The 27,821-nt window shown below is 42.2% G+C and overlaps 1 protein-coding gene across 1 annotated transcript in view; it reads right to left on the reverse strand.

The window, feature by feature from the left end:
- Nucleotides 1-2,131: 2,131 nt before the first annotated feature.
- LOC124798801 (monocarboxylate transporter 2-like) overlaps nt 2,132-27,821 on the reverse strand; it is a 69,072-nt gene continuing 43,382 nt past the window's right edge. The window contains exons 6-7 of the mRNA XM_047262330.1: nt 10,161-10,352; nt 2,132-2,256 (exon numbers count right to left, since the gene is read on the reverse strand). Coding sequence (XP_047118286.1) covers nt 2,132-2,256; nt 10,161-10,352 — 317 coding nt within the window. The remainder of the gene's footprint in view (nt 2,257-10,160; nt 10,353-27,821) is intronic.

Consider the following 27,821-nt stretch of genomic DNA (forward strand, 5'->3'; position numbering starts at 1 on the left):
TCGATGACTATAGTCTATTATTTGTACTATGCATTAAATTAATGAAAACACATAAAACTGGTTCTATATAGTGCTGAAAAACACACAAGGGCACTATCACTCATCTAATTTACAGCTTAAAGTGCACTTTTCAATGACAATTACCAAAGTAAACCATGTTATTCCAACAGCATTGGCATTCACAACATCTCATACTTCCAAAAAGCAGTTTGAGGTAGTTCATCATTCATCCATACATTTTCACATGCTCAGAATGCATTTATCAAAGAAATATGATCAGAATGCCTACCACCAGCCAGTGCTTTTTGTTAATACATTAACTAGTAGCGAAAACATCTGGGAAGGTGAAGCTGTTAAAACTATTTTCCAAGTACCATCAACTTAAACAAATTTTATTCGGTCAACAACATCAAAGATCTGGCTCAATGGAGTAAGTTCGTCATTATTGATCTTAACACATCATTCCTTGAAGTAAGTCTTCAGAAAAATAGCAAACTGAGTAGTGCTGATAAACATTCGTATAGGTTAGAAACAGGGTCGCATGCATTCATCTAACCAATCTCGTAGTCATTCAGACACCATAGTGACCCAACATTAGGATATTAATTTTATCTTGCAGTACAAAATTTGGTCATCTTCTGCTGGTAATGCTAAGTGAGAGGCAGTAATAGCTGACATAAATAAACAAGCATTCAGAACTGAACTAGTATTCCAAAACCAGAAGCTGGCAGTGTGTGTGACATGACTTAACAATGCGTGTGCCGTAACTTGAAAGCAGGTGCCAGGTCCTGAATCTTAAGACTGTATGGTAGTACCAATAGCTGACAGCATGTCCAGCTCGAAATGTTAGCACTTTAAGTCTGTCCATTTGATCTATTTTACTTTGAAATCACGTACAAGCTCTAACCATTTTCAAAGTGTGCTGTTAAGTAAGCAAATTCCCATGGAATAATTGTGTGAACCGTGGGAATCTTTCGAATTTGCGAATTGTATCTTTTTTGGTTGCGTTGTGGTCTTGCAACTTACTGAATGTTCCCATATGCAATTTATCATCCTACAGTTGACTCTTTCATTTCATTTTCTGCAGATGTAAATTATAAGTAGTAATCGCTGCTTTCCGAAGTTCTTCTTCAACAGTTAGTAATTTCATTGTCATTTGGATTATTGCCTACTGCTTTTGAAGCTAGTAAGGAAAAAATTTTTCTACCAATGCATTCAGGTTATTCCAGTAGATATAGACGATATCTACTGGAGATTCGTTGGAGATTAACTTCCAATTTATTATAAACCTCGTCTTCCTCATCATGACCACCCTCTTCTACTTTTTGCTCATCGTCATCTTCTTCACTTTAATCTTCATCTTCATGATCTCCACCAAAACATCCAGCCTCTCTTTTCACATACATTTAGTTCTCTTTGTAATTAACGTCTTCTTCGTCATCATGCTTCTTTATCATGCTCTGTATTCTTCTCCATCACAACATACAAGATATGGTTCTTACTCTTTCTTTGGGTTCTTATTAGTAATACTGCATCTTGGAGGAGCCATTGCCTCTGGAATACTTGTCTGGGTGTCTGTGCAGCTTGCGAGGTTTCTCATCTTTGAATTGAGTGCCCAGCCTCAACTCTGCAACTAGTCTGTGGACACCTTATATTAGCTGACTTCCTGGGCTCCAGTCTCTTTGTGTCGGAAGAACGGAAATCGGTACTTTGACATTCTCTACACAAGGAAAGCCTAATACATAAGGAAACTAAATAAATTGTGAGATATTGGCAAAACAGAAGACAGGTCTTTTTAACTCGTGGTTTGCACAACACAGTTATCAAGCTATATCATACAAAGCACATAGAGAAATGATTAAGAATCATTACCAAGTGTCGTTTAGGAGCACGACTTTTTCACCTACTATGGCTGTAACTACGCTATATGACGGATATAACCTCACTCTTTATGTGCTACAACGTTCATAGTCCTAAGTGAAAAATTATTTTGTTACATCATCTGCTCATTCCAGTGTTGACACAAACAAAAGTGTATTTTCGCTTGTACAGGAACAATGTTATGTATGAAAGTCATGGCAGTTTTGTTAGTTAAACTTTGGCATAACACCAGTCATAAGATGGTCCACACTCATCTCTTGCGGCGACACCAGTGCAGTACGCCTTCGACGAGCCAGGAAAACATTGCTATTGCCACCAGGACCGACAGCAGGTGCATGCACAGTGGATAGTTCTCCGTCTCATCACGAACGTATCCTGAAAACAAGAAAGATTTCATGCACTCTCGACTTGTTACAAGTAACGAAAAGATATTTATGTCTAGGACATTTTTCATATATATATTAAAGCGAACCACTATCATCATTTTTATTGGCAAACCACTACGTTAAGTATCAGTATTTGAGCACTTCTGCAGTTACAAGGTTTCTGTTCTAAGTAATGATAGAGTGTAGAGAGTGAAACTGTCTCCACCCACAACAATGAGTCCCAAAATTCTCTCAAAAAATCTCATACTAGTCGTCCGTGCTGCATTCCACCTAAACCACCATTAAGCCAAAGCGATTGTGCGGGTACTGGCGCCCTCAGGGGCTCACAGTGGTCTGGCACTGCCTCCCACCCTCCCCCACCCCACTCATATTCTTTGGCGCTTGAGAATGTCAGCCAGGAGTTCCCCTCAACCGTCCTAACCCTTCTTGTGACGCTCATTACAAACCAAGATACGTGCAGCAGCACGGCCTGTTGACCTAGTTTCGATGGTATTGTCTCTTTTTTGGTAAAAATGCCGAATTAGTGAGAAGAAGAAAGGCGAGAAATTATCGCTAAAATGAAAATGTAATTAATCCTTACGTTTCAACCCACACAGAGAGATAATTAGTGTTTTGATTGAAACATAAAGCGGGCCCCATTGTTTGTTTTGTGACACAAAATACCCGTGTCGATGAAGCATAAATTGACGCCGGCTATCGGTCCAACGAAATGGTGTACAGGCATTGGCAGTGAATATGGCAAAGATCCTGATTTAGACTTTGGAGACATCACTATGAAACAAGTGATGCAATGAATGGAAAATTTCTAATGTCTTTAGGGGGCAGTCATAATGAAAGCACAATCCTTGCGTCCCAGCTACTAAAAAGTGGTATTCCAAAACATCCTACGCAGGTTTTCTATAATGGTGACAAGCGTAAAATTTAAGCACGGACCCAACAAAAATTTAGTGCAGCGACTCGGAAAAACGGACTTTCCCTACTGTGAATGTGAAGAGGAACAAATCTCACTATGTGATACTTAACTGTCAATGACGAAGACAAGCGACGATCACTTCACACCTGCATTGGAGAAGCATAAAATACAGCAGACCATTCAGCGTGAAAACGCTTCTCGCAACAGCAGACAACAAAATACTGAAATTATTGTCATATTACCTCCCTGTGTCGAAAGTCGAAGTCATACGATGTCTAGCTCTTCAATAGAAGAGATGCAAACCTTAAAGGGACTTTAGTTTTTATGCATATGTCTTTGTAAGATTTTTGTAATTTCTATGTTTATCACGTTTGTACGAGATCTCATGGACCTAACCAGTGTTCTTCAATGACGTCATGATAAATTCATCTCGCAGACTTGTGACTGGAATGATGTACCTACATGACTCGATTGTATCATTGTGTGACTACGTGAGTAAATAAGAACATTTTTCAAACCCAGTGTAACAAACACGAACGTCGCAAATTGCAGGAAAGATTTCTCACACGTAGACGCAAAAATTATGTCATATGAACCTGGTCTGGAAACGTTTTGTTTACATATTACAACTCATTTTCCAAAACTCATCAATCATGAGAAAAACACACGAACAGAACACACCAGCATACCATATGCAACACTTTCTCGCAGGAGATGTTCAATATGCGCTCCGTGGGTATTGTTACATGCATCAACCCGCCATCGTAGTGAACCCCGGATGCAGTGATGTATCCCTGGAGTACTGCTCATTGTTTCATACCCTTCCATAACTCTGAGCATCTTGTATTGGGTTTACATACAGAAAAGCTTTCAAATGCTCCCACAAATAAAAGTCCACTGGATTTAGGTCCGGCGAGCATGGAGGCCATCTGTCACGGAATCATTTATTTAGAGTAAATGATAATTAATTGAAACCCTCAGCTGCCGACAGGTGTTGTTCATATACCTCGATTGGGACAACTGAATATGTGTGCCCGACCGGGACTCGAACCCGGGATCTCCTGCTTACATGGCAGACGCTATATCCATCTGAGCCACCGATTACACAGAAGACAAGCGCGACTGCAGGGACTTATCCCTTGCACGCTTCCCGTGAGGCCCACATTCCCAACTCTCCACAATATACATATGTAATGTTCGTAATGTAAGCAGGAGATCCCGGGTTCGAGTCCCGGTCGGGGCACAAATTTTCAGCTGACCCCATCGAGGTATATCAACAACACCTTTCGGTAGCTGAGGGTTTCAGTTAATTATCGTATGTTCCAGAGGAGCTGCACGGTCACGAATGGTATTTGTTCTTTCGAGAACAGTTACTATCTTCAAATATATTTATTTAGAAACCGACGGACATTAACACTAAAATGAAGACGTGCTCCATCATCCATAAAATACATGTTTTGTCGTACAGCTAAAGACACATCTGCTAACAGATCAGGTACAACACTCTTTACGAAATTATGATCGTTTTGTCCGTTGAGCCTGGGTGGAAGAAGTTGAGGCCCTACCAAACCGTCACCAACAATGTGGCCCAGACATTGACAGACAATCTTTATTGATGACTTGCTTCAAACAGCTGCTTGAGATCAACGCCTACACATACATGCCGGTTGTGAAAATTTACAATCTGATCTCGCTGAAACGATGTTGAATAAACCATTCGCATAAGAGTACCCGTGGAGGAAAATCAGCTGCTGATAGTGCCTGCACACGCTGTAAATGGTTTGGATACAACTGGTCCACGTGCGGCACTCGCCGTGCAGTCACGTGGTTCATTGTTGCACCTGCATGTCTTGTACTGACACTAGTGTCGTCCTCAACTGCGTGAAAAAGTGCCGCCACCCGTTGAGATGTCCTCGTCCTTCTAGGCCCTTCCCGGTCGTGAATATCAGGCTTAAAGGCCCCATGTTCCCTAAGACGAGGATCAACGTTTTTCTGTCGGGGCACCTCCGTCCTGCAAATCATTCCCGGTTCAAACGTTCAGCCGCGCGGGGTTAGCCGAGCGGTCTCGGGCGCTGCAGTCATAGAGTGTGCTGCTGGTCCCGGCGGAGGTTCGAGTCCTCCCTCGGGCACGGGGGTGTGTGTTTGTCCTTTTAGGTTAACTAGTGTGCAAGCATAGGGACTGATGACCTTAGCCGTTAAGTCCCATAAGATTTCACACACATTTGAACATTTGAACAAACGTTCTGCGCGAGCGCCATTTCCGTCGGCTAATTCATAACCTGCATCAAAAGGGCATCTGTCATCTCTGCATTTGTGTACTCTGCAACTGCACCAGGAAAGTGTGTGATTAACTCTATGTACTAACACGTGTGCTTCGAACGGCCGTGCACTGGAACAGTTGATGTTACCTGCAAACAAGGAATGACGTATGTTGCATGGCAACAGGGAGATGTGAAACAAAACACAGGTGATGCACAAAGTAACCAGACATCACCAAGAGCGCATGACTTTCTCGATTCTAAAGTTCTGTCCTTGCCTGTTTCCCATAATTAATGTGTTTGTAAAAACGAATTGTAACATAGAAAAAAGCGTTTCCGGCACACGGCCGGCCGGAGTGGCCGAGCAATTCTAAGCACTACAGTCTGTAACCGCGCGACCGCTACGGTCGCAGGTTCGAATCCTGCCTCGGGCATGGAAGTGTGTGATGTCCTTACGTTAGTTAGGTTTAAGTAGTTCTAAGTTCTAGGGGACTTACGACCTCAGAAGAGCCATTTGAACCACTTGAACCAGACACATGCTCATACAGTATAACTCAATTTCTTCATCTACGTGTGAGGAATGTGCCGTTCAATATGTGCCGTACATTTTTGTTACATCCTGTATATTCATTATGGCTGTATGTTTGTAAAAATCAAAGCCAGTAAAACAAGACAAAAATCATACGAGGTGACTTTTACAATCGCACTATGAGAAACCAATCATCAGTTTGAATACTGAAGAAAATAAAGCCACACTTCTCGAGCTAGGAGGGAATATGGCAGTTTTTTTAATTGGTTACTATTATTTATAACGCATTATACGGTTCTGACATCGATTTAAACTCCCCCTTATGATTTAGAGGAAAAAATCATGTGCTGCAGATTGATGCTGAAATGAAACTAACCTGTCACACAGCGTTTGAAACAGTGAAGTCAGCACGTCCTCTCAGCAGTGGAGAATTTTGGAAAGAACTGTTTGTGGCTAGCACGAAATTTTTATATCCGGCGGAAATTCGTTTTGTAAAACAGTTGCTCTCTCAAGGAGCAAGATTAGAAGACGGATGTCTCAGACTCAGGAAATTGAAATACTGTTTTATTCAATCGAAGGAGATAAGGTCAGTGTATTCCTCTTGGCCATGTTTACTCTGTGTGGATGGTGTAATACTAACTCAGTGTGGGTGTCTATTGAGGCAGCCGCTTACATAGTGATTGTGAGAATCCTTGAACGGCGGCAGTAATACAGCAACTACCATTTTTTTATCTATTATTTTTTATACCAGTACACGTTTCGGGGTTTCTCCCACCTTCAACCGGCGTAATACATACTTATATCTTCACTTAGCACATCGTTAAGAACAACGACTGCAGTTTGAGTGCTGCAGTTTCCCTGTGCAAAATAATAATTTTATTTAACTACTAAACTTCTCGAGTTGTATATTTACAACATATTACTCGTTACTTGTACTCACTTTCTGTTCTGCTTGATATTGCTCCAGTTTTTCGCATTCGCAATCGTGACACAGATATTTTTTCTTTTTACGTTCCAGAAAAACTGCACAGTATTCATCATGTTACCGAATGACGTACTTGTTTACATGGAAAAATTACGACTATGGTCAAAGCTATGTGCTGCCGACAGGTTCTGAAATTCCTGCTGAAGTCGGTTGGTTGTATACATGAAATATTTTTAATTGACGCTTCTGTGTGAGAAAATAATAGAAACTGTTTACCAGGAATAAACTGAACGCTGCGTATGTTAATCTACTAACTGCAGTAGTGACACGTTTACTGAATTATAATGAATATTATAGAATTTAATTTTGTAGTACATGTGAAAGCTTAGATTAAAAACATTTAATGTATCAGTTCAAAAGTAGTACTTTCAGAACGCGTAAGCAAGATGCAGTTTTGACCATAGACATATTTTTCGTTATAAACATACATGTCAGTCGGAAAAATAGCGTATACTGCGCTGTCTTTGTGCAACCTACAAAGAGAAAGTGTTTATGTGACGATTATTTATCCGGAAAATATGATAATGGCGAGAAGAACAGAAATTAAACTATCTAACGAGCAATATATTGTGAATGTACAACTCGCTAAGTTTAGGAGTTAAACGAAATAGTTGTTTTGCATAGAACACCTGCAGCATGCAAATTACAGAGTATGTTTTCAACGATATGCAAGCTGAGATTTAAATATATACGCTGCTTAACAGTTGCTAAGGAATAGAGTCGTGGTTGGACAGGAATAATCGCAGGCAATAATGCACTCTTGAAGCACAGTACATGCGTGACACTAGTCGGGTGGTAGATTTGCTCATTACACTCATTTCACAATATGAGAAAGCGGGATAACGTTCCTGTTTAACACATGTCAGACTTCCTACATAAACGTCGATATCGGACCCTCACTAAGGAATATGCCCTCCTCGGGTAATAACGCACATTTTGCGCCTGTTACTCGTGCTAGCTACCCAAATGTTGAGGATTCCTTGGGGGACGTTGTGCCATTCCTCTTCTAGTCTTTCGGTTTTCATTTCTTGTACGGTTCGGGAAGCGGGTATTCTATGAAAAATATGTCTGCCAGGAGCATTCTGTACAGGGTTTAGGTCCGGGGATCATTCAGGCCATTCCATAAATTCACTATCTTAACTTTCAATTGTGTCCAATACATCAGCGATCTCCTACGGGCGCATTATCATCCACAAAAAGTAAGTCGGTCCTGTCGCTGCCTTAAAGAGACGCGGACAAGATTAAGAACAACCTACCTGCAATACCGCTGTGCCGTAACGATACCTAGCACGAAGATACGCAGCGACGTACGGCAATTATGCATAATACCTGCCCACACCATAACGCCTAGGCCATGCGGATAACGTTCATGAACATTCTGTGGTGTACGGCGTGTTCAACTCTCTCTCAGCACTAACTGGTGGCCAGAATCACTTGCAATAGTAAAGAGGTGTTAGTCTGAGAACATCGCTCTGCACCACTGTTGTCGATCGCAACCAACACGCTCCGTGGACCAACGAACTCTTTCTTGAGGATGGCGTGGTTGACGGGGTATACGTGGAACAGGCTTCCGAGTATAAAAGCTAGCCTGATTTAATTGCCGCAAAATGGCTCTGAAAGAGACTCATATACAGATAGCGGTTGCTATGTCTTCAGCGATATGACTAAAAGTGAGATGTCTGTTCTTTTTCGTCACTAGAGCTATTTGTCGATCCTTCTACGGTGTGGTGTTCCATATACGACCACCGATATGCTTCCGCAGAGCATTCCCACCTTCAGCTGCCTTTTCTAAGTGCAACGTGCCACTTTTGGGCCGCGCGGAGTAGCAGCGAGTTCTCAAGCGTTTTGTCACGGTCCGCGCGGTTCCTCCCCCGTCGGAGGTTCGAATCCTCTCTTGGGAATGGTTGTTTGTGTCGTCCTTAGCGTAAGTCAGCTTAGGTTAGATTAAGTAGTGTGTAAGCTTAGGGACCGATGACCTCAGCAGTTTGGTCCCATAAGACCTTACCACAAATTTTCAAATTTCCACTTCTGGACACACTGTGGCCACACAGGCTATACTTTGACTGATTTCGAGGCGTTCAACCTTCGTCCCCGATCGTAAGCTCTCGAATGATGTGTTGCAGACATATTGCCGTATCACACGCAAAGTCTTACTAATTGGTTTCACCACAACCTTCGTCAAACAACGTACTGCACGATGTGTCAAATGTAGACCGTTCGTGCACAGGCTTCGCTGTACACATCCCACCCTCTACATTTTCTATTACGACCATCGGTCGGGTATTCGTAGCAATTATCGGTGTTCTGTAACAACTGGCCGTTGTTCCTTAGATAGTGTCAGTCGTTCCTTGCGATTGTCAAGCAGTGTACCACGTCAAACGAAGATGGGCGAAACCCAGTAACGTTTACTGGCATAAATAAGAATACAAAAGAAGTTACCAGTCGCTGTATTTCTTAAGTATTGTAATAGAGAGCCATGGAGCTCAACAAGTATTAAAGTGGATAAAGTAACGTTTAATTTTATATCTGAAAAACTCCTCACATTATTTGTTCCACATCTTCCCGGCTTCGTCTCTAGTTCTTCATAGTAAATAATAATCTATTATTACTCTGTCACATGTGAACTCCTTAGCAAAAACATCTACCGTTTCGTTCCCCTTAATGTGGCTTTAACGAGACGTAATTGAGCATCTACTGACTGTCGTGGCATATGGTTAATACATTCTCTGTGTCGTATGGTACAGGTTGGTAGGGGTTAAATGAACCTTCGGAGAGATTCTGAGCGATTTAAGCAACAGTGGAGGTCACTAACTAAAGAACGTCCTGCCTAAGATCGTTCATTTAAAATGACGCACTTGCTACATACGGTGGAAATGGAAATGAGCGTTTGGCGTCATTGGCCGGGACGGCCCTTACAGGGCTGGTCCGGCCGCCTTGGTGTAGGTCTTATTACCTTCGACGCCACATTGGGCGACCTACGGGCCACATGGGGATGAAATGATGATGATGACAACAGGCAGTCCCTGAGCGGAGAAAATCCCCGACCCAGCAGGGAATCGAACCTGAGCCCCTTAGGACGGCAGTCCGTCACCGTGATCATTCAGCTATCGGGCTAAACGTTACATGCGGTACACCCTCACGATATGCGTAATGTTGAGTACTGGTAAATGTTAGGTATCGAGTGTATGACGCCAGACCCGACCCTTACCTATGATGGGCCCCACGGCGAGCAGCATGAAGCCGGTGCAGACCATGTTGAGCCCCACGGCGCCTGGCAGCTTCTCCTCGGGACACACTTCGGCGACGCACAGGTTGTTGTTGACGACGGCGGCGCCGCGAGAGAAGCCGCACAGCGCGTTCCACACGCACAGGGGCACCATCCCGGTGCTCATCGCGATTGCTGAGAACAAAGCGTCACGACTTGTTATAATGTATGGTCAACAAGGCTACTTAAATATACCTACTCCTCTTAGAAATAATGCACAGTCGTCAAAATAAATGTTGCATTTTGATTTATTCCCAATACTGGACATAATAGGAAACAGAATTGGTTTTGTACTGTCAGATACAGCCACAAGAACACGAAAAAAGGGAGATAAGCACATTTACACTTGATCAACACTATCAAAGGAACAGAAATAAAGTCTTACAAAAAATTCAAGCAGTCACTACAGTTTATTTTCAATTTCATATTGCATAAAACATTGTTTATGAACGCATTGACCCTCCTCATAACTGGAGAGACTTTTGAAATCTGTTAGGCGCATTCCTTTCCAAATTGTCCAGATAAGTCTGTGAGATATTCCTGCATTCCTCCACAGCGGCCTCTCTGCAATCTCTGGTGGGACGGAAAGATTACCAACCGCTCCTTTTAGCATGGCCCATGCATTTTCAATGCAGTTGAGATCTGGAGAATACGGGAGCCATTCCATCCGACTGTATTCTCCTATAGGAAAGTTATCGCAAGCTTGTGACGGTGGGGGCCCGCATTGTCGTCAATCAGCTTAATTCCGCTCAAATATGTTCAGCAAATGGAGCCGCAATGCCTGCAAGGATGTCGTCCCGATACTCCACACCAGTCATCTTCCCATGTATTGGCACAAGGGTCTTGATAAGGGTGGCGATCTACGATACAGCTGGGACGTGGACGTTGTTGTTGTAGCCTCCACACACGAATATCAGTATTATAAGTGTGGAGGCAGTCGCAGGTCTCATCAGAAAAGAGGGTTGGGTCCCACTGCTGCTTAGCCGAAAAAAGCGATTTCGTGCCCATGCGATATAAGCCCCACATCTAACCCAATTTAGAAGTGGAATCTTGAAAGGTCTTCTGACGCGTAATCCCTGTTCACGGAGCCTACTTTGTATCATCTGTGTTGACGCGTGGACTCCTATAGCTGTTTGGAACTGTCAGCGTAGACGTGTCGCATTGTGTTGAGGGTGTCTATTTACAGATGTCGGTCCTGCACACCTGCTTCATTTTGTTCTGCGGTCACTACTGCCACGTCATCAGGTGACCCTGTCGCTAGAAACTTGTTGCAGATTCTAGAGGTGCCACTTTGACCCACAGTGGCATTCACTGCGACGTCCGCCTGTCTCATTTGCTGCCCCACTCGGAAGCTATACGGAACCTCTGATCGCACATTATTGTTGTCCAAACAATCCTGAAGCAACACAGCTCTAGGGTACTGCAACGTTTACAGGTGACGCGGTGGCCATAGACTGCACATATTGCCCCACTCACGGTAGAAACATCTACTTAAACCATTGTATTGATACCGTAACGTGTTTTGGATCCAAACAGTCACTTTTAAAGCTTCGGAAATATACCAATGTATTTCGAGCACTGTATTTACGTAATGAGAGGTATGTCTGTGAATAAAAAAAATGTTCAAATGTGTGTGAAATCTTATGGGACTTCACCGCTAAGGTCATCAGTAAATGTTCAAATGTGTGTGAAATCTCATGGGACTTAATCGCTAAGGTCATCAGTCCCTAAGCTTACACACTACTTAAACTAAAGTATCCTAAGGACAAACATACACATCCATGCTCGAGGGAGGACTCGAACCTCCGCCGGGACCAGCCGCACAGTTGATGACTGCAGCACCATAGTGTCTGTGAATTTTTGTATATTCACTGTAGCTTTTGATGATTGAGAGTAGTGTGCAGAGTTCCAGGACTGAACCACATTGTGTTAGTGGAAATATATTAAACATGTAAGTACATGAAAGAAAGTAAGTCTACAAATAACATCTTTTGCAAATATCACCTAATGGCAACTGTGTGTGAGACTGTTAGTTTTCCTTGTACTGTTCCCTTATTTGTGCTTTCTTAAGCTTATTTTATGTGATGATGATGACTCGAAACGCTTCATACATGAAGTTTTTAGTAATCAAGACGTTTTCGTGGAATTAGTGCATGCCACATAAAACAGCAACCAGTCACGTTTTTTTTCGAATAGTTATCTATTCATTCCATGAACCGGTTTCCGAACGTTTTCAGATACATAGCTACTTCAAGCATAATACTGGACTGTCTCTTCGAAAACAGATGGAACATGTTTTAAATGCATCGCCATGTGCATTGTTTATCTATCGATTTTGATCCAAAATTTAACTTTGTAGCTACTGCGACAGTATGGGCGGCCAGATCGTTACCAAACGGCACGATAAGTATGATCCTCTCAAGATTTGTTTCAGCGTAAATTCACTCGATGAATGAATTCGCTGATTATGACTGGCAATTAAAGGTGCTCTTGAGGACATGAAAAGAAATCAGAGACGACTAGGAACCAAAACTGTAGGTCTTCCTTACTCACTTTTCTTCGAAAATCCAACACACCCTTCCAAAGGTGTGGAAGGGGTGGCGACAGCAGCAAGTAACATGCCAACACCGTGAAGATACAGGAAAAATAAGAATTATGTTTCGTAAGTGTCTTCTGTAATTACGACATGGGACATAAAAAGGGGCACGTCTGCTTACCGCAGGAAAGAGAGGAGCATGCAGAGGCGTTCCACTGTGGATTTCTGTCTAAAAGCTGGACATATCGCTGACATAGAATTACCACGGTAGCCCATAGGTCTCCATACCTTAATAGTAAGATATCTACTTAAATCTTGGATTTTGTAAATTTTGTATTCAAATGCAATAGATCTCTACCGAGACATGCTCTGATATACCACTTTCATTTACAGCATGAAGTGCAGCAGGTCTGTCCTGAGAAATGCTGTGGTGTATCTCTTTCACTTGCAGTATGGTATTTTGAGCGGATTTACTTGGTACATAAATGGGGAAATATTTTTTAATTTCCTTTTTTTTTTTTTTTTTTTTTTTTTTTTTTTTTTTTTTTTTTGTAGAAACTCCGATTTGGGAAATCATTTAGGGAGTGCAGGTGCAAGACACGGATTGTCTTTCCGGTATTACTAAGGGATATGAAAGAACTCTCCAGTATAAACACAGGTGTGGCAGCACGTTGGTTTATCACAGTTCTTGACGCTTTATTAATGTTGACATATTTAATAATATAATAACTGTTAAGGGATGTGGTATCTCAGGACACAATATCAATGTAGCTGAAGTGTTCGTAACACATGACAAGGTGGAATAGATATTATCACTAAAGGCAAAACGACGAAAAAAAATTAACTACTGAATGACGATTTTAATTCTGCTCAGGTTTATTGGTGAGCTAAAACGTTAGTTCTGTGCGAAATTTTGCCAAGGAGGCTCGCTGTCATCTTCAGGTGACTGTTGACGACTGATGGACTCCGGCTGAACGTTTATTGGTTCTATTACCGGCTCTCCCAACTGCTGCTGCCGCAACAGCAATGAGGTTTTCATTCTTGTGACTTATCCCGCTCGACACACTGTCCGCAGTACGCCTATCCGAGACTCCCGACGATTCCTAAGACGTAATTCGTCTCTCTGTATATCAGATTCTTATTATTCGGGATTTTAGACGCTTGTGTTGCAATGAACCGTAATAAATAATTCTCCGAGAAGCATCGTTTTCCCATAGGCTACGGCATGGCCATCTCCTGCGTGGGGCCCCATAACGACCGAGTCTGTGGCTGTGGGAGCTGTGCGAACGCTGTTTACGTTTGGCGTATCGCTCTTCAGGTGTGCGCACAGACTTCCAAAAATATGCTTTGCCACACTGGCAGGGGATACCGGAGACTTACAACTTACAGTGGACTGGATCGTTTTTCACTGATCATCATAAATCCAATGTTTCGGGAAGTGAGCCGAAACCACACACTTCGTGTTACGCGGTCATAGGTGTCTGTCGATCTTCTTCGACTCGTTGCCCAAGTACGAAATGTATGCAGCTGCCTCAGTCTCTCCCACTCGTCCGTTTTCGCGGGTGCCAGTAGCTAGGTTGAAAGCCCAAAAGTGTACTTGCATTGGTGATCAGAAGGTAGGATATAGGGTTCTGCAAACTGGGTTTTCCGATTATTGTTTTGGTTTGGAAAGTGACCAGGAAGAGACGAAGATGTGGTCACTGGATGAGTGGGTACAGGATACAGGTTGGGGAAGGTAGGCGGATTTGGAAGGCGAAGCGATGTCCAAGTCTGTCTAGAATTTCAAGGCATGTATCGTAGAGGGTTGGAGCTGATTGCGCTTCGTAATGTAAATCCATATCAGGTAGCGTTGCACTAGCACGGGTAACATAGAAGAGTATGCACGAAGGGAAACTAGATATCTTGTACACCAGTGCCACTCAACAGTAACAGAACAAACTGTGATGTTAACTCCACCCACCCGATGTTCCAGTAAACGAGGGGCTGTTTATGCTGCCAGAAACAGCCTACCAAGTCAGCCACTACAAAAACAAAAGAAACTTCACCAAATATGCCGTTATATAGATGAAGCAAAAACTCTGCAAATCAATAAATACAATGTAACTACTGGCTATTAAAATTGCTACACCAAGAATAAATGCAGATCATAAAAGGGTACATTATACTAGAACTGACATGTGATTATATTTTCAAGCAATTTGGGTGCATAGATCCTGAGAAATCAGTACCCAGAACAACCACCTCTGGCCGTAATAACGGCCTTGGTACACCTGGGCAGTGAGTCAAACAGAGTTTGGATAGCGTGTACAGGTACAGCTGCCCATGCAGCATCAACACGATACCACAGTTCATCGAGAGTAGTGACTGGCGTATTGTAACGAGCCAGTTGCTCGGCCACCATTGACCAGACGTTTTCAATTTGTGAGAGATCTGGAGAATGTGTTGGCAAGGGCAGCAGTCGAACATTTTCTGTATCCAGAAAGGCCCGTACAAGACGTGCAACATGCGGTCGTGCATTGTCCTACTGAAATGTAGGTTTTCGCAGGGATCGAATGAAGGGTAGAGCCACGGGTCGTAACACATCTGAAATGTAACGTCCACTGTTCAAAGTACCATCAATGCGAACAAGAGGTGACCGAGACGTGTAACCAATGGCACCCCATACCATCACGCCGAGTGATACACCAGTATGGCGATGACGAATACACGCTTACAATGTGCGTTCACCGCGATGTCGCCAAACACGGATGCGACCATCATGATGCTGTAAACAGTACCTGCATTCAACCGAAAAAACGTCGTTTTGCCATTCGTGCTCCCAGGTTCGTCGTTGAGTACACCATCGCAGGCGCTCCTGTCTGTGATGCAAGGCCAAGGGTAACCGCAGCCATGGTCTCCGAGCTGATAGTCCATGCTGCTGCAAACGTCGTCGAACTGTTCGTGCAGATGGTTGTTGTCTTGCAAACGTCCCCATCTGTTGACTCAGGGATCGAGACGTGGCTGCACGATTCGTTACAGCCATGCGGATAAGATGCCTGTCATCTCGACTGCTAGTGATACGAGGCCGTTGGGATACCACCGATTCCATATTCTACTAAAAGTCATTGGAGCAGCAATGTCACGATACGATAAACCGCAATCGCGATAGGCTACAATTTGACCTTTATCAAAGTCGGAAACGTGACGGTAGGCATTTCTCCTCCTTACACGAGGCATCACAACAGCGTTTCTGCAGGCAACGCCGGTCAACTGCTGTTCGTGTATGAGAAATCGGCTGGAAACTTTCCTGATGTCAGCACGTTGTAGGTGTCGCCACGGGCGCCAACCTTGTCTGAATGCTCTGAAAAGCTAATCATTTGCATAACACAGCATCTTCTTCCTCTCGGTTAAATTTCGCGTCTGTAGCACGTCATCTTCGTGGTGTAGCAATTTTAATGGGCAGTAGTGTATAATATATGCATCGTAGGCCTAACCAATCCCATGCCTGTTTATCATCTTACATCTGCGCACTCCTTCAAATCAACTACCTCACTACATGTACTTTCCAGCTATCTCAAGGTTATCCTACGTCCCTGAACCATTAATGTCCAGAAGATCTGCAATCACTCACTTAAACTTCGCATCTACCAAACCTTACATAGATAAGATTTCATTCAGATGGTTCAAATGGCTCTGAGCACTATCGGACTCAACTGCTGTGGTCATAAGTCCCCTAGAACTTAGAACTACTTAAACCTAACTAACCTAAGGACATCACACACATCCATGCCCGAGGCAGGATTCGAACCTGCGACCGTAGCGGTCGTGCGGTTCCAGACTGCAGCGCCTTTAACCGCTCGGCCACTCTGGCCGGCTAAAGATTTCATTACTGGCAATTCTACTAAGGGACACTTTGAAGCCCACCAGTACCATGCCAGTCTGCCTCTGAAGCTGGTGGTCGGAGTGGTAATGGCCATGCGGTGATACGCGTTCGACTCCTGGTATTATCAGGTTTTTATTCGTAGTGGGAGGACAGAAAAGTGGTGCACTCAGGATCGTAATACCAAATAGAAGCTACATGAATAGCAGTAGCGGCATCAGGCCTGCTAAGCCTTCAACCCTACGTCACTGGAGTAGAATGAGACGGCGGTCGGTCCGACCGATTACCCGTCTGTGACCAGAACAGCGATGCTTCATTCCGTGCCACTCTCAGCTCTCTGTCCCATCCCCATCACATTTCAGTACAATATGCCCGACGTTGCTGATTCTCATCTCACTGGTCAGGAATGGAATCACAGCTGATGAGATCGAACGGTAAATAATGACAGATCTTGAAATCTGGACTGCCGTTCGCATCTGTAACAATGATTTTTCCACGTATCTCATTTTCCTCTTTAGAGAATCCCCAACGATCATCTTATCTATAAATGATCCTTCACATACCTGAAATGTCACAAGGTAGCACCATCCAAGGGTAGTCAGTATAGAAGGGCTGACAACCCTAAACACTATTCGGTTCGCCTACAACGCTATTTTAATGGCAGAAATTGAAAATACTGCTTCGGTTGTAAATTACTTTATTTTCACACGACCGGTGTCGGACTGTTATAAGCACATCCTCAGGTGCCGTAGCTGTGCTGTGGTCCCCGAGCGCCGCGTGTACCAGGCGCGGTGTGCTGCCTATGAGCGCAGAACTCCCTGACTGGTCTACGCGGCGCTCGGGGACCACAGCACAGCTACGGCACCTGAGAATGGGCTTATAACAGTCCGACACCGGTCGTGTGAAAATAAGGTAATTTACAACTGAAGCGGTATTTTCAATCTCTTCTACAATGCTGAGTTGTGGATGTTCTGCCAACAGGAATGTTTGTAACTTGTTTAATCGTTCTGCCAAGTACCCAACTGTTTCCACCTTCTTTTTTTTTTTACTGCCTTAACAGTCACCTAATACACCTACCTGTTGTGTTGTCGATCTTGCGTCGCGCCGTTTCTACGAGCGAGTGAAATTCAAATCGCAGCAATACCGACAATCTAAGTAACCATCTGATGTGGCGAAGGATAAAACGCAAGGAAGTGGAAAATCCATTCATAATCAGTCTTACGAATCGAACCTAGACACTTAAAAATCTAGCTAAAGACATGAGGCGCAGTAATTTAAATTCGAAGATAGTGTGAGTACACGTGCTGAAGAGACAATTGGACGACGGAGAGGAACACAGAAAGAGCGATGTATTCGAAGCCGAACTTGGTATTTGATTGAGTTACTGTGTAAGAATAGAGGAGAGGAACGCCCCTTTCTTCACTGTTCTCTCAGGCGTCAGACAACGCTGCATTTTGTTATCACTGCTTTTTATATTAGTCGTTGATTCCATAATCATAAAAACCGCAGACAACTTCAACACGAGAATACGTACGAATGAGGAAATTAGGCTTACGGATCTGGATTTTGCTGACGACATCGTTTTTCTGGCAAAAATTCCACAAAGTGTACAACTAATGAGTACAATAATCATCTTGGGGTTGAAGCTCTTTTCTTCCGTGTTTGCTTTAACAATACATATGTTTTTGGATAGGATCCGCCTCTAGCAAAACAAAGTTTTGTTTCTTAACCCGAACATGTTTCACTGCAGTTGCAGCATCTTAAGTGGGCTTTTATTTTTATCTATTAATGATAAAGAGTGTTACTTACTGTTTGTATACATGTAGCTATTAGTTTTTAAATCGTTATTACAGATATTTGAAAAAACACGTAACTTACGAATTCATACCTTTTTCGTATCAGATGGTGTGGTTTTTCTGATGTGTTGTGTTACTACAGTGACATGATGAATAAAAAGAAAATGTAAGTGAAAAATTATGTAAATAGACACCACACACACACACACACACACACACACACCCACACACACACACACACACAGAGAGAGAGAGACAGAGAGAGAGAGAGAATAAAATAAATTCAGGCATATAAATAACAAGTTTTGAAATCGTAATTTTAACTTAAACAATTTATCTATTTAAGGTATAAGTGGTTGCAGATCAGAAAATGTGGAACAAAACGGTCCCTGTTGTAGCACAACACATCAGAAAAACCACACCATGTGGTAAAAAAAAAGGTATGAATTCATAAGTTTTGTGTTTTTTTTCAAATATCTGTAATTACGATTTAAAGACTAATAGGTACATGTATAGAAACAACAAATAATACTCTTTATCTTTAAAAGATGAAAAATAAAAGCCCACTGAAGATGCTGCAACTGCAGTGAAACATGTTTGGGTTAAAAAACAAAACCGTGTTTTGCTAAAGGCAGACCCTATCTAAAAACATATATAATGAGTACGATGTTGGATGGAATGGCAGTTCAACAGGACTCAAATTGCAGTGCAATAGAACGTACCGCGAGGTGCCCATCGTTTACCATATCTCGGCAGCCTTATCTGTAACAACGGCAACGTAGATGCAGACATCAGCAGCTTAGATGCGAACGCTTCTAAAGTCTCCAGTCAAATGCGATCCATATAGCTCTATAACTACGTCCACAAAGTTCCAACTGCGCTCTTCTGTCATCTTACTAATGGCCATGTAAGCTTGTGAGACCTGGAAAATGTCAGGAAATTCGGCACATAAGCTCAATGTTTTTCACCAACGATGTTTGAAGCACATTTTGAACGTCAATTGCCTGCACAAAATCGTTGCTGAAAGAAGACTGAAGCCTGCGCTTCATGTTCTACACACGAAAGATGGAATTATTCTCAAAACAGCACTATTGTGGAAACTAATGGGCGGATACAAAAGCAGAGGAAGACCTCGCTACTACTGCCAATTCTAACTCTTGCTCCACACCAACGAACCCAGCCCCGGAATATCCTACCTAAATGAACCCAAGGCTACTTCTATGCTGATTGGAATTTTTATAGTGAGAGCAGCTACACTCAGATCTAACACTAGCCCGGTACCTTCCAATCCTTTCATCACTGCTTCCGTCATGTAGGACAACTTGACTGAAGTTGGTGCTAACCACTTGACCATTCGTTCCGTCTACCCAAACTAATATCCTGCCAATGCCTACATTACTTTGAGCACCATCAAATCCAGTTCGAAAACTCTGCCACCCGTCCTTATTTCAAGTACCAACACCCCCACAAAATCAGCTCCTACCTGAAATACACACTTCCCTGCCACAACTGCACTAAGATCTATCCCATATACGTCCAAAATATGAGAACAAACCTGCTCCTACTGCACTAGAACTCACTGTTTACAGTCATTCAATTGATATCCCAATTCCTTCCATCCATCTCTGGCAGCTGAAGGCATAACGATATTCATTATCATCATCACACAGTTCTAAAGTACCCACAAAGGTTAAATTCCCTTAGCTGCCAAGCCAGTTTTAAAGTTCAATGTAAGAATATAACGCGGACCTAGTTCTCTTTTAACGGTTTATCACACACATCCATGCCCGAGGCAGGATTCGAACCTGCAACCGTAGCGGTCGCGCGGTTCCCGACTGTAGCGCTTAGAACCGCTCGGCCACGCCGGCCGGCTTGTGAATAAAACTTTTCTTCAGCTATATTACAATATGCGCACATGTCGCTTTAAAACCAAGAGGACTGAGTTTCGATATTCATAAAAACCAACAAAACTGTCATTGAAACCTGTTCCTACTGACCCATAAGCCGAACCTCAGACTTCAAAGAAGGGCTTCAGAAAGGTACTGTAGTTAGGGTCTTGACGATAATGACAAGGGTACCCGTCAAATGACTGTCTGAGTTGGACATCTCCATCTAGTAGCTTTCCTGTAAACTATTCGATCGGTTTTATATATACAGACTGAAGTGGCGAGAGAAAATTTGAATAGAATCCTGGTTCGATTCCCGGCCTTGGTACAAATTTTCATTCGCCGCTTCAAACTACATGCATAAAATCATACCGCTATGGGACCAGTAACTGTGACACTGCGTCATTTCATTAGTATTCGATCAGTGTAGAATCTGGGAGACGATTTCGTGCCATATTATACCTAGGACGGTTTCACCTACTTGCGTGCAGTGTGACTGATGCTTGACTGCTATCTGCACTTCACGGTTCGGCCTTTAAAGGATCAAGTGAATATTCCGTGCAGAAGCTCCGCTTTCTATGCGCATGATCCCACTCAGCAAGGTTATCTTGCAGCACACTGGTAGACAGATCAGTGAACTTTTTTAACATACATGAATGATAATAGCTCGTACTTAGTGCTTGGTAGAAAAAATGTAATCAGCATATTATTCGCATTGTCCGAACGAGGATACGTAAACCACACTCCTAGCTCTCGTGCTTGGTACATTTCGGCCCAGCTTCTCGCTAGAGTTGCGCTCAGAAACAAAGTTGTTCACTGATATAGCGCCACAATATTTAATCATGTGCAAGTTAAAGAAAAAGAACTTTTTCTAAAGCAAAAATTACATTTTAGTGACATCAACTTGTACTAATTTAGATAAATCGTGAAAGACAAACAAATTACAAACTGTGTTGTGTATTTACTGTGGTCGGATTACTGTCAATCTTCTGCATATCACATTCGTCCGATAAGGTGTCTAAGTTAAAATATGAAATAACGCTGTCGTACAGTATTTTAGAATCTTTTTTATAACTCGATTTGGGTCTTCTATGAACGCCGTAAATAATAACTACTTCTAATTTAACATTCGGTTTTTTTAAATAATTCTTCAATCTATTGGAGTGCTGTTGTTTCCGAATTTCCGTCACTCTGTTATTTAATTATTAGTTAATGCATCTAGGGATGATACGTTTCAATATACAATGCGTGCCTTTTACTGCTGCCCTACATATAGCACTCCTCTATATCGTACGAATCAATATGATAGCAAGCTGGTTCCCGCACAGCGATATTTCAAGCGTTCTAGTGTGGTACTTTCCTGTTATGAGATAAGGTGTTTCCTTGGAAATTCCGCGGAATTTTGTAACATGGCTTATCTGCCGAAGTAAATTATCTCTAAATGTATCACCTGCTTACTGAAGCTTTTTTGACAAATACAATAGCTATCACATGTTCAACCTTCTGATCGGCAGTGCCGTTTTGACTACAAGTAACGTTGTCTAAGTTTTGGGTCTCATCTCCTTCTGTGAGCAATGGAAAGTTCACCTTCAAGCCCTTCCTCTTTTATGAAGGAGTTTCTTTTACCATAGTTCTCTTAGCATTAAAACAATATAGTGTATTTTTTGCTGTTAAAAATACCTACTGATTTTTGAAATTAAGTTATTATGAGGAGTCATCAGAGAGTATTGCGAAATTAAAAGATCTAAAGTTCTGCGAACAATTTCTCAATATTTTCAGAAAGACTTTCATCGAACGCTCTCTCAAGTCCACAGCATTCCCTTTGAGTACCATTCAGTTACCAACGTGGTTGCTGATAACCACGACCAGAACGCATTTCTTCTAAAGACAAAACCAAAAACGAAGTAAAATCTGCAAGCGGAATGTGTTGATCAGTATCGGAATGGTTATCGCAGACACATCCCTATGTGGCCACAGATCGTGTTCAGTCATTCTTATAGTGGTTCCATTTAGGTTCTTTACTTATTGTGTATTACCTGTTTTTGCCTACAGCATTCACCTATTTTTCCGAGGATTTACAAAAAGTTGCTCCACTTAACCTTTTCCAGCACTTCCTCTAGGCCAAAAAATCGTAAATAAGTTTTTTAATTTTTCTTTCGTCTTCAGGGAATGCTAAGGAAATGCGCTAAGATGGTCACTTATACATCGCTATTGCGACCAATATTCTCGCTCTAGGGCTTTTATCGAGTTGCGTAAACAGAAGAGACAGGCTTTAAGTAAGAACTGTTGGCTTTATCAAGGATCTAGTTAGCGCGAAACTGTTGGAGAAATACTTAGGTAGGCGAAGTAACAGCAACTGTTCAGCTCTCCAACTTCGACACTCTGTAGTGTCGCTCAACAACGGTTCTGACCATAAGTCTCTGTGCTCAATTTGTTCCTCAGGACCCTCAAGACATCCTCGAAGTCTCTCGGTATAATTTTATTACACACTGTATACGTAAACACAACGGACAAAAACCTATTAACCCCAAGATACGTTTCTCTAATACCGTGTAACAAAGCCTTCAAAATGGCCTCAATTCGGAGGGGCAAGGCTCTCTGATAAATGTTTAAAAGTAGATCTGACCCCTGTGAATCGGGAAAAGCATGTATTGCTTCCACATATGAAAATATTACTGGAGAGAATGCAAAAATTACAGAGGGTTTAATGCGATGCCTCCAGAAGCTAGATGGTACGATAGAGCCTTAAAGAAGCGGATAGAAGAACTCGTAGGAGAAAGATAAGAGTAAAATGGATTTCCACCTGGAAGCTCCTATATTGACGGAATATTTACTTCACGAAATTTAACTTAGAAGAGAATGGCTAGAAATCGACTACTCATTTGTTATTCACGGATATACATAAAGCTTGCGACAAAGTCCTGCTAAGTAAGATGTGGGAGAGAATGTTGAAGAATGATATCTGTAAGATATGCATTAGCCGTGAGAGAATTTTATAGTCGATGCACCAGTCATACAAAGCCAGTAAACAGGTAACCGTTGAATTTGAAATCAAAAAAGGACTCCAACTCTCTTCAAAATCTATTTAGAGGTTGCTTTACGACAATGTAAATGTAAATGCGGTGGTATAGGAATTCTTGTTGGAATAGAAACGTTGTGTTTCTTACTTTTTACAGACGACAAACTGATCATTCTAACAAATGTTGAAGATGTTGAATATATGCTACGCAAACTCAGTGAAGGATATGACAATTGCCATCTTTCAGTAAATCTTGCGAAACAGAATATCTTACGATGAGAGAAAATGAGACAATGGATCCGGTAACAGATGTTGGCGAGTTGACAGAAGCAAAGCTTTGGGTAACACTACCTGTTTGTGGAAGGAGCACAGAAGAAATAAAATAAAGTTGGACAAAGCGAGAAGGCAGAACGACAGTTGAATTCTGCCTTACAGAATAAAGAACTAATAATCAATATAAAAAATTAATATACCATACAATTGTGGAAACTATTGCTACATATGAGTCAGAAACCTAGAAAATTAATGAAAGAGTGAAAAAGAGGATTCTTGCAATGTAAATGGACTACAGAAAGTGGAGTAGCGGAATATCGAGATTGGATCCTACAAGAAATGACGAAATACGTAGGAAAACGGAAGTTGGAAAACTGTTATAAAGACAACTGAAACAGAAAAGCTATTTTAGTATGGAGAGCTTGAAAGGATGCGTGGCGCAAGAAGGTAGAGACGGTTATGGCGGTGGATATCCCCTGGACGAAGGAAAAGTGGTAGACCGGCAAGAACATGGAAACAGTGTATAGATTAAGCAATGCAGAATACAGGTTATCAATATGGACACTGAATGGAAGGGATGCAACTAAAAATGGGAAGCGAGTAATGACGACAGTTGTACTAAACTCGCATACGTTTATAGGGTAATTCAGCCGACCCTACCGCTGGGTTTTGTGCAACATGCAACGCCTTCAAATATCATACGCAAGGTTTTCATATTATATCACTCGCTACGCGCAAACTGTTAGCCCTACAAAAAAAAACAAGGCCTTTTGATAGGAAATATGACGCAGTTTAATTACAGGGAAATATGTGTTTGCTGGAGACCACAGTTTTCGAGTTATTCAGAAAAAACGCGTTTGAATGTTAATTTTGTACGTTTTTCTTCGATGATTCGAGAACGAAAGTTTATTTCTTCTGTGGGAGTAATAGTTCGCACAAAGAGAGCGAGAGAATATGAAAATCTTGCGCTAGTATTTGAAGGTGTTACGGGTTGCATAATACGCAACGGTAGAGGGAACTGAATCACCCTACACATATATTCAATATTAAGTCTATTCAAATTTTACGCCAGTCGCATAAGAGTGGCGCTAGTAGGACGCAAAGCAGGTTTACTGAAAATACACGCCTAAATCGTCGTGAGCATTAGCTACATTTGAGATTGGACCTGGTGATCTGATGTTAGTCAAGAACACCTTTAAGGTGTCAAAGACGCCATTATCAACACTGAGTTTGAACGTGGTCGTGTAATAGGGACATGAGAAAGGAGATGCTCTTTCTGCGATATTGCGAAAGGCTTGGTACGAATGTAGGCACTGCACATGACTGGTGGGAGCATTGACCGCGGGAATGCAAGGTCGGAAGAAGACTGGATTCCGGACGGCCACTTGACCTAGAGAGGGAAAACCACTGTGTTCGTCGTATGGCTCTGGCGCATCATATGCATCTGTAGCAGCAATCTGAGCAGCAGCTGGCACCACAGTGACACAAAGAACAGATATAAATCAATAACTTCAGGGACATCTCCGAGTCAGATGCCCTGTAGTGGAGATACCGCTGGCCCCAAACCACCACCGTTTGCGCCTTCAGTGGTGTCAAGCGAGAGCTCATTGGAGGGCAGGGAGGAAGTTTGTTGTGTTTTCTGATGAAAACTGGCTCCTTCTCGGTGCCAATGATGGCCGAGTATTAGTTAGGCCAGCTGAGGGCCTGCAACCAACTTGTTCGCATGCTAGATACACTGGACCTGTACACTGAGTCATAATCTAGGGTGCGTTTTTGTATGACAGGAAGAAACTCTGATTGTATATTTGTACGTTTATCTGGTGAATCGACCTGTTGTGCTACCATTCACGAGCACCATTCCAGCGGGGTTTGCCAGCGGGGTAACTGTCGACCACATACCGCTGTTCTAAACTGACATACTCTACAGAGAGTTGCCATGTTTCCTCGACCTGATCGACCACCAGATCTGTCTCCAACTGAGAACATATGGGATATCGTCGAATGGCTACTCCAGCGTCATCCATAACTAGCATTAACTGTCCCTGTACCGACTAATCCATAACTAGCATTAACTGCCCCAGTACCGACTAACCAACTGCAGCTGGCATGAAATTCCATCCCAGAAACTGAGATCTGCGCGACGCAATGTATGCACATTTGTATACTTCCATTCAACATTCTAGCGACTACACCGGTTTTTCATGTACCAACATTTTTGGAATGGCTCATGTTGCAGTTGATTTATCTGTGATCTTGTAATGTTGATGCCTTAAATATGTTACCTAGATAAATGTATTCCCGAAATTTGTTTACTTTACATAGATTATTATTGGTGTTGCTATTTTTTCTGACAGTATATGTACAACTCTCAAATAATCCCAGAATTTTGTGTGGGGTTCAGATCAGGTGTGGAAGAGTCCAGTAGATGTGCGATAGGGTCCCTGAGTATTCATCAGTCTGGAAACATATGTGTGCATTCTTGTGAACACAGATGTTGTCATCTTGGAAGATGGCAATGTCAACAGCATTCTCATCACGAAGCTGCAGAAGAAAGGACAACTCTTGGTCACCAAGAATGTTCAAACAAATGTTCTGCCTCATTCTCACGGTAACATGTATGAGAGGCCCTAGTCATGGTACGGAAAACACCCCAAAACGTCGCTGGCTTCAGTGGCCGAGCGGTTCTAGGCGCTTCATCTGGAACCGCGCGACCGCTACGGTCGCGGATTCGAATCCTGCCTCGGGGATGGATGTGTGTGATGTCCTTAGGATAGTTAGATTTAAGTAATTCTAAGTTTAGGGGACTGATGATCTCTGATGTTAAGTCCCGTAGTGCTCAGAGCCATTTGAACCCAAAACGTCACACTCCTCCAGTCGATCGCTTTCTCGTGTCTGTGTTGTTTTCCACAAAGAAGACATGCAGCTTTACCAGTGTCTGTGAGCAACGGCTATTGCAAGGCACACGACTTCAGACGTCCATTACAACCAAAGCTGGCTTGGTCTTTGGTTAAGAAGGATTTGCTTTCACTGGCAGCAGCAAGTGATGTCATTTTTTTATATGGACAGTAACTGAAAAGGCCTGACAGTCATCGACAGCCCCTATAGTTTTCAACGTTTTTAACCCATTATTCACCTCCGCTTTCTCTATAAATTTGCCGCTAGACGTAAGTAGCGTGTTTAATATTGATGCTCAACGTTTCGCTTTATATGTACAGCGATAGCTCTGCTACTGCATTATTCGTTTAGTGACATGATACTTCGTAATACTTGCTCACAATTTTCATTTCATCTGACGTCGTTATTTTTCTGCAGTATGGTTATTTAATATTCTTTTTGTGCTGTTTCTCTTTTAGTTAATGTTTTCAGTTTGTTTATTTCATTCGATTTTGCAATGTTTTTAAAATGTGTTCAACAATGAAGTTCGTGAGTTACAGAAAAATACTTGTGAAACATACTATTTTAGTGAAAGTAGCAGCGGTTCATAAAGTGACAGTGATGTTCTTTCTGGTACACTGACTGAAAGTGAAGACAGATTGTAAAATACACAGTGTACTGAAGTGATTCCACCTGAAACCCTACAGTCGCTGCTGCATGCATTTCACGATGTGCGTGGACCGAAGCATATGCCGCCAGTGGAATTTTCTGCAGCTGAATATTCCAATTTAGTTTTCACTGCAACGTTACTGCAGGTAATTGTCACCAAAACAAATCGTTCAGCTAAGGAATTTATTTCTAAACATTTTTCGCCTATATCCAGCCCATATAAAAATGGAAGAAAGTCACAATAAATGAGATAAGAGGTTTTATAGCATGATTGCTGAATTTGGTACTCAACAAAAGACCTACATTGTTTTCATATTGGAGGATAAAGCCATCTAAGGCACTTCCATGCTATAGTAAAATGTACTCTGGTTTAAAACACAAGTGTTAGGTGATAAAGAACTGCAGACATTAGGCAGACTGTAATGTACTGTCCAGTTGTAATAATTATTATCCCTGCAAATAATATCGAAAACTTTATTTTTCTTAGGTTACTTTATTCAGCGATTTTGTTATAGATTTTGGAGACTTTAGTGAGCTTTGTTTAAATCACATGCAGCGTCAATTATATGGGACCAAATACAAATTTATAACAGTTTTATAAAATACATCTCTTTTCATCATTTATAAACAATTTTTAGTGAAGAAATGCTACAATCTGGGCATACCATAATAACTACATACTTTTGTGAGTA

This window comes from Schistocerca piceifrons, chromosome 5, assembly GCF_021461385.2.
Source record: "Schistocerca piceifrons isolate TAMUIC-IGC-003096 chromosome 5, iqSchPice1.1, whole genome shotgun sequence".
In the NCBI taxonomy this organism is placed as follows: domain Eukaryota; kingdom Metazoa; phylum Arthropoda; class Insecta; order Orthoptera; family Acrididae; genus Schistocerca; species Schistocerca piceifrons.